Source organism: Brassica rapa, chromosome A05 (assembly GCF_000309985.2).
Source record: "Brassica rapa cultivar Chiifu-401-42 chromosome A05, CAAS_Brap_v3.01, whole genome shotgun sequence".
In the NCBI taxonomy this organism is placed as follows: Eukaryota; Viridiplantae; Streptophyta; class Magnoliopsida; order Brassicales; family Brassicaceae; genus Brassica; species Brassica rapa.
The window spans coordinates 24,522,133-24,536,683 of record NC_024799.2 but is presented as its reverse complement, the minus strand read 5'-3'; the positions used below and the strand labels follow the sequence as shown (position 1 = coordinate 24,536,683).

The following is a 14,551-nucleotide window of genomic DNA, read 5'->3' as shown; positions in this document are numbered from 1 at the left end:
TTGATATAAAAATTGTATAATTATCAAAAATTAAACCTAAACAGTATTTATAAAAATTGTATATATATATAAAAGAAACTAACGATATTACGATTAAAAATTTATAATTTTAAAAAAATTGTAGAAAATTTTAAAAATTTTAGTAATAAAAATGTATAATTATAAAAAATAAAACAATAATATTTCGAAATTTGCAATGCCATATTTGAATATATTTATTTTAGTGATGATATATGAGTTATTACCATATTTTGAAATGTTTACCAAAAATAAAAATCAACACTAAATGTAATATATGAATTATTACTATATTTTAAAAGATTTACAAAAAAATATAAATCAACATTAAATGTAATTATCAATGTCATATTTAGCTATATGTCATTATCAATTTTAGTAATTATGTCATATTTTTTTTTGTAAAAGTGATTATAGAGAGAACATGTGGTAAATTGCTTTTTAAATAACATCTAAGGATTTTTTTTGCTTTCAGGCCTCAAATAACATATAGTAGCCCATATATGATAAGGACTTTCACAAAATCCAGTCACCAATCGAGTTAGCAAGTTATATATAGAGAGAGTATTTAAAAGTTGCGAGGTTAAGTATCTTTGAATGACACACTTAAATATAATTTGTTTGATTTTTTGTTAATAGAATGGTCAATGAATTGAATGTTTCCTACTATTTTAGTGTCATCTGAAGATATTCGACAAATTTAAGTATTCTAAAAAAGGAAATTAAGATTTACAATATCATAAATGAAAATTTGGTCTTATCGTTAAGTGCAATATTTAGTTGCATTCTTACCTTAATTTCCCAAAGAAATATTGACTTGCTAGTGAATTGATAAGATTGTCATTAAACCCTAAATCAAGGAGTCAAACATGAATATTTTTAAATTAATAGCTTTAAAATACAAAAGGAATTGTAGGACTGAAAAATCTAAAATACATAGAAAAGATGGTTTTGACTTTTGATCTGTAAGCCTCAAATGTTTAATTATTAGTTTATGGAAGATGTTTGCAGCCTTTAAAAAAGTTTATGAATTTTGGATAATAGCAAAAATATTTTTAAATATAATAATTATAAATACTATATTTACTCTCGATTAAAAAATAGGAGTACTGTTTTTAATAAGAAACCCAAATAACATGGTCTTTTAAAAAAAAAAAATTCGAAAAGCTAGCTATAAAAATTAGTCTCCCTAATTTTCAGGCAAATAACATCTACAAAATCTTGATAAATATGGTGATTTCCGAAACTAAATCTAATTAGAAGTGTATATTTCCTAAACTAAAACAATTCTAAAAACTACAAAATATTTTAAGGTTTTAGATAATGATTTTAAAAAGAAGAGAGAAAAAGACGTGTTGGTCAGTGTATATAAATACCCTGTTCTAGTCTTTTAGAAACGGACAACCCAAAAAGGAGCATAACAAACAAACAAAAAAAACAGAACAAGAGGACGAAAATGAAGCCAATGACAATGCTCTTCTGTCTCATCACGATGTTCCTAATAGCCTCCGCATATTCCAACACGGTGATGCGTCTCGACATGATGCACCGCGACACACTCTCCCCGATACATACACCTTACCATCGCATTGAAGACATTTTCGGCGAGGACAAGAGGCGTCACAGCCTCATTTCTCAGAAAATAAAAACAACCAAAAGTGGAGCGAGAATGTCTCTGGGATCAGGTTTCGACTTCGGAGCCGCGCAGTATTTCTCGGAGATTATGGTCGGAACGCCGGCGAAGAAGTTCCGGGTGGTGGTGGACACAGGGAGCGAGCTGACATGGGTGAATTGTAGGTTCCAAGGTAAAGGAAAGGAGAACCGTGAAGTCTTTCGAGCAGAGGGGTCGTCTAGTTTTAAAACAGTTGGATGCATGACAAAGACTTGCAAGGTTGATTTGATGAACCTCTTCTCCCTCTCCATTTGCCCTAACCCTCAATCTCCATGCTCTTATGATTACAGGTACATGTCACATAAATAATCTCTCTTTCATTTGTGGCGGTTGCATTCTTGATCCATAGGCCAAATGTGATTAGGTAGAGTTTATTTAAGGATAACAATCTGATTAGCTTATTTGTAATGACTTATATACCAAAGAGGTATTGCGTGTGTTTCATTTCGTGGTGGTGATTACAATATAGATCCGTAGTCAAAATGTGATTAGGTAGAGTCTAATCAGGAGATTCTTAGTATAACAATGTTGCTTAAATATGTAGTGGTTATATGCCAAAGAGGAAATGATGGTGATGGTCATGAATGAGAGAAGAAGAGGGACCTCTCTCTATTATTACCGCATCCTTCTCGCTGTTTTCTCCAACTATCTAGAGAACTTGCTGGAGGCATAGATTTAGATGCAAGTGTATGTAAGGGATAAGATGTGAATATGCCAGTTTAAAGAAAAAAAAAGGATATGATGTGAAATTAAATGTGTCTTGCTACTATTCATTACAATCCATAAATGTCACTTATTGTGACTTATGAGTTAGTTTTTTCCTTTTTGAATCATAGATAATACTAGCCTCTCTTATTGTAATAGTTAAACCTAATGCAAATATTCCATGTTTATGCATTCTTACTAATACTAATTTGGATCGTGTGAAACAGATACGCAGATGGGTCAACAGCACAAGGTGTATTCGCTACGGATACATTCACACTTGGCCTCACCAACGGCAGCCCTACTAGTATCCCTGGCCTACTCATTGGCTGCAGCAGCTCCACAAAAGGTGACAGCCTCCGTGCATCGGACGGTGTTCTTGGTCTAGCCTTTAGCGATCAGTCCTTCACTGCAAAAGCCACTAACATCTTCGGAGGCAAATTCTCATACTGCCTCGTTGACCATACTTCCAACAAAAACATCTCCAACTATCTCACCTTCGGTTCTAACCCCACGTCTACCCTCAAACCCCCCGCAAGACGAACCGCTCGGCTTGAACTCAATCTTCTCCCTCCCTTCTACGCCGTCAGCATCGTCGGAATCTCCATCGGAAATACCATGCTCAACATCCCTCCCGTAGTGTGGGAGGTAAGAAAAGGTGGTGGGACCATCTTGGACTCAGGAAGCAGCCTCACGTTCTTGGCTGATGCGGCGTACAAGGCGGTTGTGTCGGGGCTGGAGCGTCACCTTGTCGGCGTGAAAAGAGTCAAACCAGAAGGACTACCAATGGAGTATTGTTTTGATACCAGCAAGTTCGACGATAGCAAGCTGCCGCAGCTGTCGTTTCACTTCAAGGGCGGTGCTCGTTTCGCGCCTTATCGTAAAAGCTACCTAATAGCTACTGCTTCTCCAGGAATCAGGTGTTTAGGGTTTGTGCCGGCCGGAGCTCCGGCTCCTAATGTCATCGGGAATATAATGCAGCAGAAACATTTGTGGGAGTTTGATCTTGCAGCCTCGACCTTGTCTTTCTCTCCTTCTACCTGCCTTTAGATATATTTATCTTGGCGTTTTATTACTTGACAATATTAAAAAATTGTTAGTGAAAGATCAAATAATGTTCACAAAACTGGTTAAGGCATTTTCACTTTAAGATCATTTTCGTTCTTTCTAAATGAATTGGAGTTTCACTCATTTATCCTTTTGAAAAAGAATATTGTAAATATATTTTATTATTAATACTTTGTATTAGCTCTAATAATGTGTTGCACAAAAAAAGTTCTAATAATGTTTGTTATTTTATAATTTTACAAATTTTATCCAAAATAATTATATTTTAACAAACTTTATTATATACATAAATTTAGTCTTTACAAAAATATTAAATTATTTTTAGAAATTTATAATTGTATTATGAAAATATTAATAATTTATTAAAGCATAAAACACAAATACTGAATTAGTTTTGATACAAACAAAACTATATAAAAATTGAAAGATCAATTTATAAATAAAAAGCTCTGCTTGGCTTGACCTTTCCACTCGACTCACTTAGGGTCAGCCTCTCTTGCTCTTGCTCTTGTTCACTCAAGACTGTTTTGTTCAGTCTCTGTTTTTGTTCTCACTCACTCTCTCTCTCTCTGAGTGGTGACGTAGAGAATTAAAGGGAATAGTCAATTCCTATTATTCTTTAAAAATTATACTATTTATGGAAAAAATTTCGCTGCATTTGATTCTTTGTCATTCCTTGAATTTAAAAAAACTATAGAAAAAAACATTTTTTTATCAAGTGATATGGACCCAAAGGATTAAATATTTATTTTCATTGTTCTTATTCATTCTTTTCCTACTTATTCTTATTCTTATTTTAATGGTCATCAGTTAGACTTAGAGCCATTTGTTTTGCATGTTTTGCATTCCTACCTTAATTTTCCAAAAAATGTTAGACTTGCTAAGAATTGATCACAACTTAAGTAATCTAAACGAATACTGTATTTCTAAATTAATAGCTTTAAAATAAAAAAAGTAATTATAGGACTTAAAAAACTAAAATACATAGAAAACATGGTTTTGACTTTTGACATGCTAGCCTCAAATGTTTTCTTTTTAATTTGCGGAAGATGTTTGAAGCCTTTAAAATAGTTTTTGAATATTGGATAATAACAAAAATATGTTATAAAATAATAATCATAAATAACAAATAAACTCTCGTTGGAAAAAATAGGCTTTTTAATAAGAAACCCAAATAACATGGTGTGTTTTTGTTTTTATTGTAGCTACAAAAATGAGTCTCCCTTTTTTTCAGGAAAACCACATTTTCAAAATCTTGATATATATGGTAATTTCAGAAACTAAAACAAATCTAAAAACTATAACTCAATCAAGGTTTTTAGATTTATGATTAAAAAAAGAATAGAGAGAGAAAGGCGTGTTGGTCAATGTATATAAATACTCTGTTTTAGAAACGGACAACCCTAAAAGGAGCAAAACAAAAAAAAAAACAGAACAAGAGGACGAAAAAAATGAAGACAACGACAACAATGCTCTTGTGTCTCATCACGATGCTCCTAATAGCCTCCGCACATTCCAAGGAAGAAACGGCTATGCGTCTCGACATGAAGCACCGTGACTCACTCTCACCGAATCCGTCACCTTACCATCGCATCGAAGACATTATGGGCATGGACCAGAAGCGTCACAACGTCATTTCTCAGAAAATAAAAACAACTAAAGGTGGAGTGAAAATGTCGCTGGGATCAGGTTTCGACTACGGAGCGGCCCAGTATTTCTCGGAGATCATGGTTGGAACGCCGGCGAAGAGGTTCAGGGTGGTGGTGGACACAGGGAGCGAGCTGACATGGGTGAATTGTAGGTTCCATGGGCAAGGGCCAGAGAAACTTGAGAATCGTCATGTCTTCAGAGCAGAGAATTCGTCCAGTTTCAGAAAAGTTGGATGCATGACGAAGACTTGTTCGGAAGATTTGGCTAAACTATTCTCCATCGCTATATGCCCTACCCCTAGAACTCCATGCGCATACGATTACAGGTACACGGATAAAGAAACTCTCTTTTAGTGGTTGTGTTTGTATTATCTATGAAAATCTGTTCGGATTTAGTTAGGTTATTTCGGTTTTTAGTTCAGTTCGGGTAATAATTATAAGAACAGGCTAATATCCAATAAATTTTTGGTTTCAATTCGGTTCTGTTTTGTCGATTAGTTTTAGATATTCGAGGGTACAAAAACAGATATTTTTCAGGTTTTTAGATTAAAAAATTGGATAATTCGGATAAATTTTAAATTTTTGGATAAAACTATTTGAGTAATTTGGTTTTAGGGTAATTCGGAAATTTTTAAATACTTTGGATAAAAAATATTTGGGTAATTCGGTTTATAAGTAATATTTTTAGAAAATTTGCTAATTTTAATACTATATATAATTGTTCTCGATTCAGTTCACTCCGATTTCAGTTTTTGGGTTATAGAAATATAGGAACCGTTCAGTCATTTTTGAATATTGTTCGGTTTCGGGTTCGATTTTTTCGGTTCTCGGTTTTTATGCCCATGCCTAAACATGAGGGAGACATAGAGTTAGATGCAAGTGTATGTAAGGAGAAGATGTGAAAATTAAATGTGTCTTGTGCTACTATTCATTACAGTATATAAATGTTACTTATTGTGACTTGGGAGTTAGGTTTGCCTCTTTAGTAATAATCCATCCATGTTTTTTGCATTCTTACTTAGATTTGGTGTAACAGATATGTTGATGGATCATCAGCACAAGGTGTATTCGCTAAGGAGACCTTCACTCTTGGTCTCACCAACGGCAGCGTTACTAGTATCCGTGGCCTCCTCATTGGCTGCAGCAGCAACTCCGAAGGTGGTGCCAGCTTCCGTGAAACAGACGGTATCCTTGGTCTAGCCTTGAGCGATTACTCCTTCACTGCAAAAGCCACTAACATCTTCGGAGGCAAATTCTCATACTGCCTCGTTGACCATACCTCACACAAAAACGTCTCCAACTATCTCATCTTCGGCTCTACCCCCTCGTCTACCACCACCAAAGCCCCCGCAAGACGAACCACTCGGCTTGATCTCAGTATCCTTCCTCCCTTCTACGCCGTCAACATCGTTGGAATCTCCATCGGAGAGGAAATGCTCAACATCCCTCCACAAGTATGGGGCGTAAAGAAAGGTGGTGGGACCATTTTGGACTCAGGAAGCAGCCTCACGTTCTTAGCTGAGGCCGCGTACAAGGCCGTGGTTACAGGGCTACAGCGTCACCTTGTTGGTGTGAAAAGAATCAAACCAGAAGGACTACCAATAGAGTTTTGTTATTATACCACCAAGTTCGACGACAGAAAGCTGCCACAGCTGACGTTTCATTTCAAGGGCGGTACTCGTTTCGCGCCTTATCGTAGAAGCTACCTGATAAATGCTGCGCCAGGAATCAGGTGTTTAGGGTTTGTGGAGGCTAAAGGTGAGGCTACTAATGTCATTGGGAATATAATGCAGCAGAATCATTTGTGGGAGTTTGATATTGCGGCCTCAACTTTGTCTTTTTCTCCTTCTACCTGCCTTTAGATTGGTGTTTTATTACTTGACAAAATTAAAATTTTTAGTGAAAAAGTAAATAATGCTATCAAAACTTGTTAGATAGCATTCATTTCCTTAAAATCACTATTGGGCCTTGTAAATAATAGCCTCTTAGTGGGCCGTTGAGAGAGCAGGTTGGGCCCATCACTTCATTAGCTTGGTCTTTACTCGTTACTAAGTTTACCCGCTCTGACAAAGAAGGGCTGCTTCTGTGTTACGGTGTTGAGGAAAGTAGGAATCTGATGCATCGTTGTTTCAGTCTCATGTGCTCTCTTCTCAAAGCATATTTGATGTTTCTTTTTCATTTTTACATTCTCTCAACATTAACAAAACTTGTCGAGTACTCTGTTTTATACCAAAAGTCACATCCTTACTTAAAGACCACATCTTCTATAAAAACATACGATAATGGTAAATATTCAAATAATATCAAGAGTAAATTAGCTAAATATATTAACAAAGGTGCGATATCATTGAATGGGGAGAAAAAATTTGGAAGAATATAGGATATGGAGTGCAAATAGGGAAAAAGTGGTGTTTAAGGAGTACAAATTCTCTAATATCAATGATTATATAAAGAAAAAAAGATTTGTAGCTACACGAACTATTGGTTAATGTATCTCGAACCATCTGAAGTATTAAATTGTATCTATAGCTACATAAACTCTTAGAAATGTATGTAATTAAATATGCGGGGTTCAATTAGATCTTTTCTAAATTCTTTGGGGTCAAATCGAATTTTGGAAATTTTAATCCGCACAGACCCAAATCTAAATCCGACCACTAAAATCGACCCGACCCTTATCCTATCTAATTAAATTGAATTGGGGAAAAAAGAGTATTAGGGTTTCGAATCAAAGACAAAATCCGATGATTTCGTTTAACTAAAACCATAAGATTGTAAAATCAAGGAAAGAAGAGAGATTATCAGAGTGCTTTCGTGGATTGTTGTACAAATCATGGGGTATGTATTTTGTTCTCCTCCATTGCTTCTTTTGGTTGCGATTCTCCTTCCATTTTTATAAGCTTGAGTTAAATTTAAAAAAAGCACATAACGTGTTCGATAAAATGCCTCAATGAAGAAGTTTACCTTGTTTATGTTAAATTTTCAGGGACATTATAGTGAAGGTGAATTGCTACCATTCAGGCAAATTCAAAACAGAGGACGGAAAGCTTATTTATGCAGATGGAAAAGTCGAGGTCTTAGAAGTTGATGGAGTTACAATCTTTGAAGATGTGGTGTTTCAAATGGTGCACAAAACAGAGTTGGGGAATATGTGGTATAAGTTACCTTACGAAGACCTAGAAGATAGGAAGTCTTTATCGAATAATATTGATCAAGGTAAGAAGAAATTGGCGACTGGGGGCTGTTGGATGAAAGAAATAGATTTCTACATTGAGAAGATAGGTGAAGATGAGAGAATCTGTGGAGAAGAAGTGAATGTGGAGCAGGAAAATGTAGTGCTCGAAGAAGAAGAGATAATGATTGGGCAAAGAGTTAACGAGGAAGAGAGAATGATTGGACAAGGAGCTAACGAAGAAGAGAGAATGATTGGCCAAGGAGCTAACGAGGAAGAGAGAATCATTGAGCAAGGAGAGCATGAGAACGAAGCGAATACTGTTAATGAGGAAGCAGGAGAGCATGGGTTCGAAGAAGATGAAGATGATGCAGATTATGAGGAAAGTGGTAATGTGTCAGAAAGTGAAGATGATAGTTGGTCTGACTTGAGAGCCACAGATGATGAAAGCGATGAGAATGATGAGGCTCCCGAGGAGGATATTGATATGATAAACAACAACTATGAGGATGAGATTCCTGATGAAGATGAAGTGTATCCGGATACTGAAGCATCATCAGATGAGGAAGAGGAACAAGCTGAAAGGATGGCTCGAGCAGGGTTATTAGATGGTGTACTCAGCTTAAGACAGACATTTTCCAGTGGAGAAGAGTTCAAGAAACAGGTGATCTCTTACATCTTGAAGACTAGACAAAATGTGGTGTATGATAGATGGGAGAAAACAAAGATTGGGGCTCGTTGCAATGGAAAGGGTTGTCCTTGGCGTATCTACTGCTCCGTAGAGACTCCACTTAACCGATGGATGGTGAAAGTGTATGAAAACAAGCATACTTGTCACCCAACTGGTCGGTGCAAGACTATAAAGGCTCCAGTGATTGCTGATTTGATGTTAGAAGCGATGAAAAAAAATCCAGATATGAGTGGACCGATGATCCAAGAAGAGATGAGGAACCGCTACAACATTATCATCACTGTTCCACAGTCGCAAAATGCAAGGAGAATGACACTTGATAAGCTTCAAGCTGAGTGTAATGAGCAATTTTCAAGGCTGAGAGACTATGTGGTGGAGCTGAAACGGTCAAACATTGGTACGATTACAGAGATCAACACCACAAGGAATTTAAACGGGGGTCACGTTTTTAGCAGCTTCTATGTTTGCTTTGACGCATTGAGGATTGCATGGAAGCAGAATTGCAGACCCATAATTGGGCTGGATGGAACCTTCCTCAAACATTCATTGCAGGGAATGCTCTTGACAGCTATAGGAAGAGACCCAAACAACCAGGTTTTCCCAATAGCATGGGGTGTGGTATCTGGTGAGAGCAATGATAATTGGCAGTGGTTTATTCACAGACTGAAAGAGGACTTGGCGCTGGGAGTTGGTGAACAGACTACTATTATTTCAGATATGCATAGAGGGTTGATCCATGGCGTGGCAGTTGAGCTACCAAGAGCAGAACACAGAGCTTGTGCAAGGCACGTTTACTCAAATCTCAAGAAGAATCACAAGTCCGACATGTTGAAACCCTTGTTTTGGCGGATTGCTAGTAGCTACAACGAACCTGATTTTGATCGGAATCTGAAGATATTCAAAGAGTATGATCCTAGGGCTTGCGAGGAGCTGTTGAAGAAGGATCATCGCACTTGGTGTAGGGCTTTCTTCAGAGCTGGTGCTTGTTGTTCTGACACACATAACAACTTAACCGAGTCTTTTAATAGAACCTTGAAGATTGCAAGGAAGAAGCCCTTTGTGCAGATGATGGAGTTGATTAGAAGAGACGCTATGAAAAGGGTTGCAATCAGGTTTAAGACAGCTGATCATGAGGTTGGGGCATACACACCAAAAGCAAGAAAAGAGATTGCAAAGGCATGTGATGAAGCGCAGAACTGTTATTCAGTGGGTAGTACTGGTGGTGAATTCGAGATTGTCCAGAACCTTAATGGTTATGCTGTGAATATGAATATGCGAACTTGTGCTTGTCGAAAGTGGGACTTGACTGGGATACCTTGTTGTCACGCTGTTTGTGCAATCAGAGAGAATGGTATGGAAGTTGAAGATTTCATTGCAGATTATTACTTGACATCTAAGTGGCAAGACGTGTATAGGCATGGATTGCGGCCAGTTAATGGACCAAAGTTTTGGACATTTTCTGATGGGGATCTAATTGAAGCACCACCTTATAAGCGTCCTCCTGGTAGACCGAAAGGCAAAGCACGCATTAAAGGTGTTATGGAATCACCAAAGAAGGGTAAGAAGCATCCAGAAACAAAAGTGTCTAGAAAAGGAAGAGAAATGCATTGTGGTTTGTGTGGTGGAAAAGGACATAATGCAAGGAAATGTCCTTATGAGGTATTTAAATCTTAGTTGTATTGGTTTAGGCATTTCTCTTACTGTCTTCTCATTTCTTACCTTGTGTTTTCAGTCTGAAGAGAATAGGGTGAAAAGAAGGCGCATCAGAGAAGGTCTAGCAAGTGAAGAAGTTCAAGCAAGTGAAGAACCCCAGGCGCAGGCTCAACAGGAACAAGGACCATCGACAAGTGCTCAGACAAGCCAACATGGTTCTGATGATTGAAGATGTTTAAGATTTTCTAAGCTGTTGTTTTGGATTTGGTAATGCTCGGATAAGATGTCATTTTTTTGTGTTTGGTATCGGCTAAGATGTTCTTGACATTGGTTTTTATGTACTAAATTAGGATGTTTAAACTCTCTTTATGGTGATATCATGACTTTTTCATTCAATTCATTAACACAAAAAAGAAGTTCATTATGCTTAGACATTACAACTTACCATTCCAAACGTACTTAAACAACAATTATACATAAGATTAACAAGCTAAAACACTAAACAAAGCATTCTTCAAACTGTCTCACAATTTCATCTTCATCTTTCACTGTTTCCATTTGCTTCTTCTCCAAATCACTACGCATCTCTGCAATGGTGACTTTTAACTGCTCAATGATTCTATCCTTCTTTCTAATCTCATCACGAGCTTCAATCAAAGCTTTTTTTTGCCATTCTGTACCTTCTTCTTCATCAAACCAAGAGAAATATTTGCATCCATTTCCAAACTGTTACAAGGTCTGAATTGCATTTCATATCTCTCTTTTCACATCTGAATAGCTAATTAAGGAGTTTAATTAACAAATTTCATACCTTAAAACGTGGGCAACCGTAAAATCGACGAGCTGGGTTTTTGTCAGTCCAAGCTTGATTTATACTTGCCTTTAATCCACAGAAACATAATTTATGCCCAGAATTTCGGCTCTTTCTCGACGAACTCGAACCCAATTCCATCTTCAAGTTTTTTGTGGTTGAGATACGAAGAAATCGCGAAGAAGAAGAAGAAGACATAATAGATAAGATAAGGGTCGGGTCGATTTTAGTGGTCGGATTTAGATTTGGGTCTGGGCGGATTAAAATTTCCAAAATTCGATTTGACCCCAAAGAATTTAGAAAAGATCTAATTGAACCTCGCATGTTTAATTACATACATTTCTAAGAGTTTATGTAGTTATAGATACAATTTAATACTTCAGATGGTTCGAGATACATTAACCAATAGTTCGTGTAGCTACAAATCTTTTTTCCTTATATAAACAGAGAGAGTAAAGGAAGGAGGAGCCTTGTCCTTGGAACTTGAGTAAATAATTGAAAGGGTAGAACTGGGAAAGAAGTTATATTTAGGGATGGGGAGAATGACCCAATCCAATGGGCAATGACCAATCCCATCATGGCATCCACTAAAATGATGCAATCATTATTGGTGACAGAGAAGCATCACATGCTTCATCATCATTCTATTTGCTTCTACGAACACCAATCACCATTTTTTTGTTATTGTACTCTTCTTTCAAGTCTCAATACAAATTTTAAAACAATAAAATAAATATCTTGGATAAAAGATCGGATAGAGACGATATTTTGAAAACCCAAGAGGATATTGAATTTTCCCATGCACATTAGTCTTTTTTTTTGTGGCTAAGAATGCACATTAGTCTTAAGTTATTATAAGATAAGTTAAACTCAAATGAAAATCAATTACTAATTCAATTTGTCACACCACACATACATCAAAAACCCTTATACATGTGATTATAATAAAAACCTCACACAAAAGAAAAAAAAAAAACACAAACTACACCAGCTACCCCAGCTGGTTTATCTTACATGGCAAATTAAAATCACACAATCCATTTCCTCCTACACCTACATTTGTTGTACACAAATCACCCGAAAGTTGAAAAACACACTTTCAATTAAGTAAATAAATAAGAAATGAGTTCTTTTAGGGATTGGTACTGAGGAGAGTGCAAGGAATGTGACGGTAACAAGTGAGCAAGTGGTCATTGGTTAGACCAGCGGCTTGCATGAAGGAGTGAACCACAGTGGGACCCACGTACCTGAAGCCTCGACGCACCATGTCTTTGCTTATGCTCTCCGACTTGGATGTTTTGACCGGAATCTTGTGGCCAAACTTGTAGTTCGTGGAGATGGGTTTGTGGTTCACAAAACCCCAAATGTACTTCTCTAGCGACCCGAAGTTTTTCTTGATCTCTAGGATCTTTGTTGCGTTCTCCACAATGCCTCTCACTTTGCTCATCTCTATCTTGTATTCGGTGCTTATTTCATTCATTTCTTTCTCGCTAATCTTTGCAACCGCTTCCGCTTCAAACTCCATAAACGCTTTCCTGTAGTCATGGCGTTTTCTCAAGGTTGAAGTCCAATCGGAGCCTACTTGTGCGCCACTTAGGGTTAGCAGTTCGAACAACGTCCTGAAATAGAGATAATTAGTTTATTATTTGGATAAAATGAAAATGTGTTGTTTATATATAGTAAGATATAAAAAACTAAGGAGCAAAAGAAAGCTAATCACTTTTAGTTCCAAATATATAAGGGGATATAGATTTAAGATTAGCAGGTTACCAAATCATTTAGGATTCCATCCTAATTTCCAAGATTTTAATACACTCAATAAACTAAATTTTGTTGCAATTATGAAAAATAAAAGTGATAGTATTAAAATTGTAAGAAAAAAATTTATGTAACGCACTTGTCATCATGGACAGGGACTCCCCATTCTTCATCATGGTAGGCAACGTAAATAGGATCTGAGAAAATGACATTAAAAAAAATCAGAATTTTGAAGAGAGACTAATACACCAAGTAAAAGAAAATGGAAAGGCTAATATACCAGAAGTAGGGGTGATGAAGCTGCACCTCTGAGGATGAGGATGAGGGCTAGGGTGAACAAGAGGGACAACTTTGGAGGAGGTGAAATTAGTTAGGGTTGATTTAGATCTACCGTAATGAGCAATCTTCAGCTTCCTTAGGGCTTGTTGTGCAGCCACTTGCTCTCTCCTCACGGCGGCTATACTCCCAGGAGCCTCCGTTATGAGCCAAGAAGGATAGCTTTCTCCTTCTTTAAAACTCTTTGATTTCTTGCGCTCCAAGGTTCCTTTCACTTTAGCTGAACCACCATTGCTCATCACACTGTCCCTCTTGAGAGACTCGGAACGGCCTATAAGGCGATTGCAACTACTTGACTGCAACGTTTCACTTTTGGCCAAACCCATTGTCTCCGTTCTGCTCATATTTTCTATGTATCAACTCTTAAGACTTAAGTTATATAAAGAAAGTTATATATGATATGGAAGAAAGAAAATGTATGTTTAGTAAGACGAGAGAATGGCTGAGTTGCTTATGATAAAATGGAGAAGAGAAGTGGTTGTGTACGTATATATATTACAATGGAGATAGAGAGTTGAAAAGTGGTTGTAACTAATGATAATTACATTCTTACAGAGTGTAACATTATTCTAAAACTAAAACCGTGTGGGATATTAGATTATCCAATAACAACAAGCAACAACAAAAGAAAAGGAATATGAAAAAGAGTTAGAGGCAGTGGCATGTGCAGAATTTGATGCAATGATGCCATCAAATCACATCCCATGTGACCTTTAAGTCTTCCTCTAACTATTTGTGTTTACTTTTCTTTTGGTACTTCAATATTCTTTCCTGTATTATTTTCGGCTTCTATCCTTTATTCATTTTTTGTATCACATGCACAAAACCATATCTATAGCGTTACTATTCACGCAACTTATTTTTTTGAAGAATAGTAATTACGCAACTTAAATTATCTATTATCAACTTCTCATCTTGCATTTTATTTATGTTTTTTATTTATATTAATTAGTTTACAGAGACAATACAACTCTTTAATGGAAAGTTTGTTTTTCAATTGTTTGTCACCGGATCAATT

At 36.5% G+C, this 14,551-nt stretch overlaps 3 protein-coding genes across 3 annotated transcripts; 2 read left to right on the top strand and 1 right to left on the bottom strand.

The window, feature by feature from the left end:
- Nucleotides 1–242: 242 nt before the first annotated feature.
- Nucleotides 243–4,876, top strand: LOC103870387 (aspartic proteinase NANA, chloroplast). The gene is made up of 2 exons (XM_018658990.2): nucleotides 243–1,980; nucleotides 2,623–4,876. The coding sequence occupies exons 1-2, from the start codon at nucleotides 1,475–1,477 to the stop codon at nucleotides 3,443–3,445; spliced, it is 1,329 nt and encodes a 442-aa protein (XP_018514506.1). The 5' UTR covers nucleotides 243–1,474; the 3' UTR covers nucleotides 3,446–4,876.
- Nucleotides 4,853–7,138, top strand: LOC103870235 (aspartic proteinase NANA, chloroplast). The gene is made up of 2 exons (XM_009148348.3): nucleotides 4,853–5,438; nucleotides 6,149–7,138. The coding sequence occupies exons 1-2, from the start codon at nucleotides 4,915–4,917 to the stop codon at nucleotides 6,972–6,974; spliced, it is 1,350 nt and encodes a 449-aa protein (XP_009146596.1). The 5' UTR covers nucleotides 4,853–4,914; the 3' UTR covers nucleotides 6,975–7,138.
- Nucleotides 7,139–12,303: 5,165 nt separating this feature from the next.
- On the bottom strand, nucleotides 12,304–14,098 carry LOC103870233 (DNA-3-methyladenine glycosylase 1). The gene is made up of 3 exons (XM_009148346.3): nucleotides 13,478–14,098; nucleotides 13,337–13,394; nucleotides 12,304–13,058 (listed from the first exon to the last, which is right to left on the bottom strand). Exons 1-3 carry the CDS (start codon nucleotides 13,875–13,877, stop codon nucleotides 12,572–12,574), a joined length of 945 nt encoding a protein of 314 aa, XP_009146594.1. The 5' UTR covers nucleotides 13,878–14,098; the 3' UTR covers nucleotides 12,304–12,571.
- Between the last annotated feature and the right edge of the window lie 453 nt (nucleotides 14,099–14,551).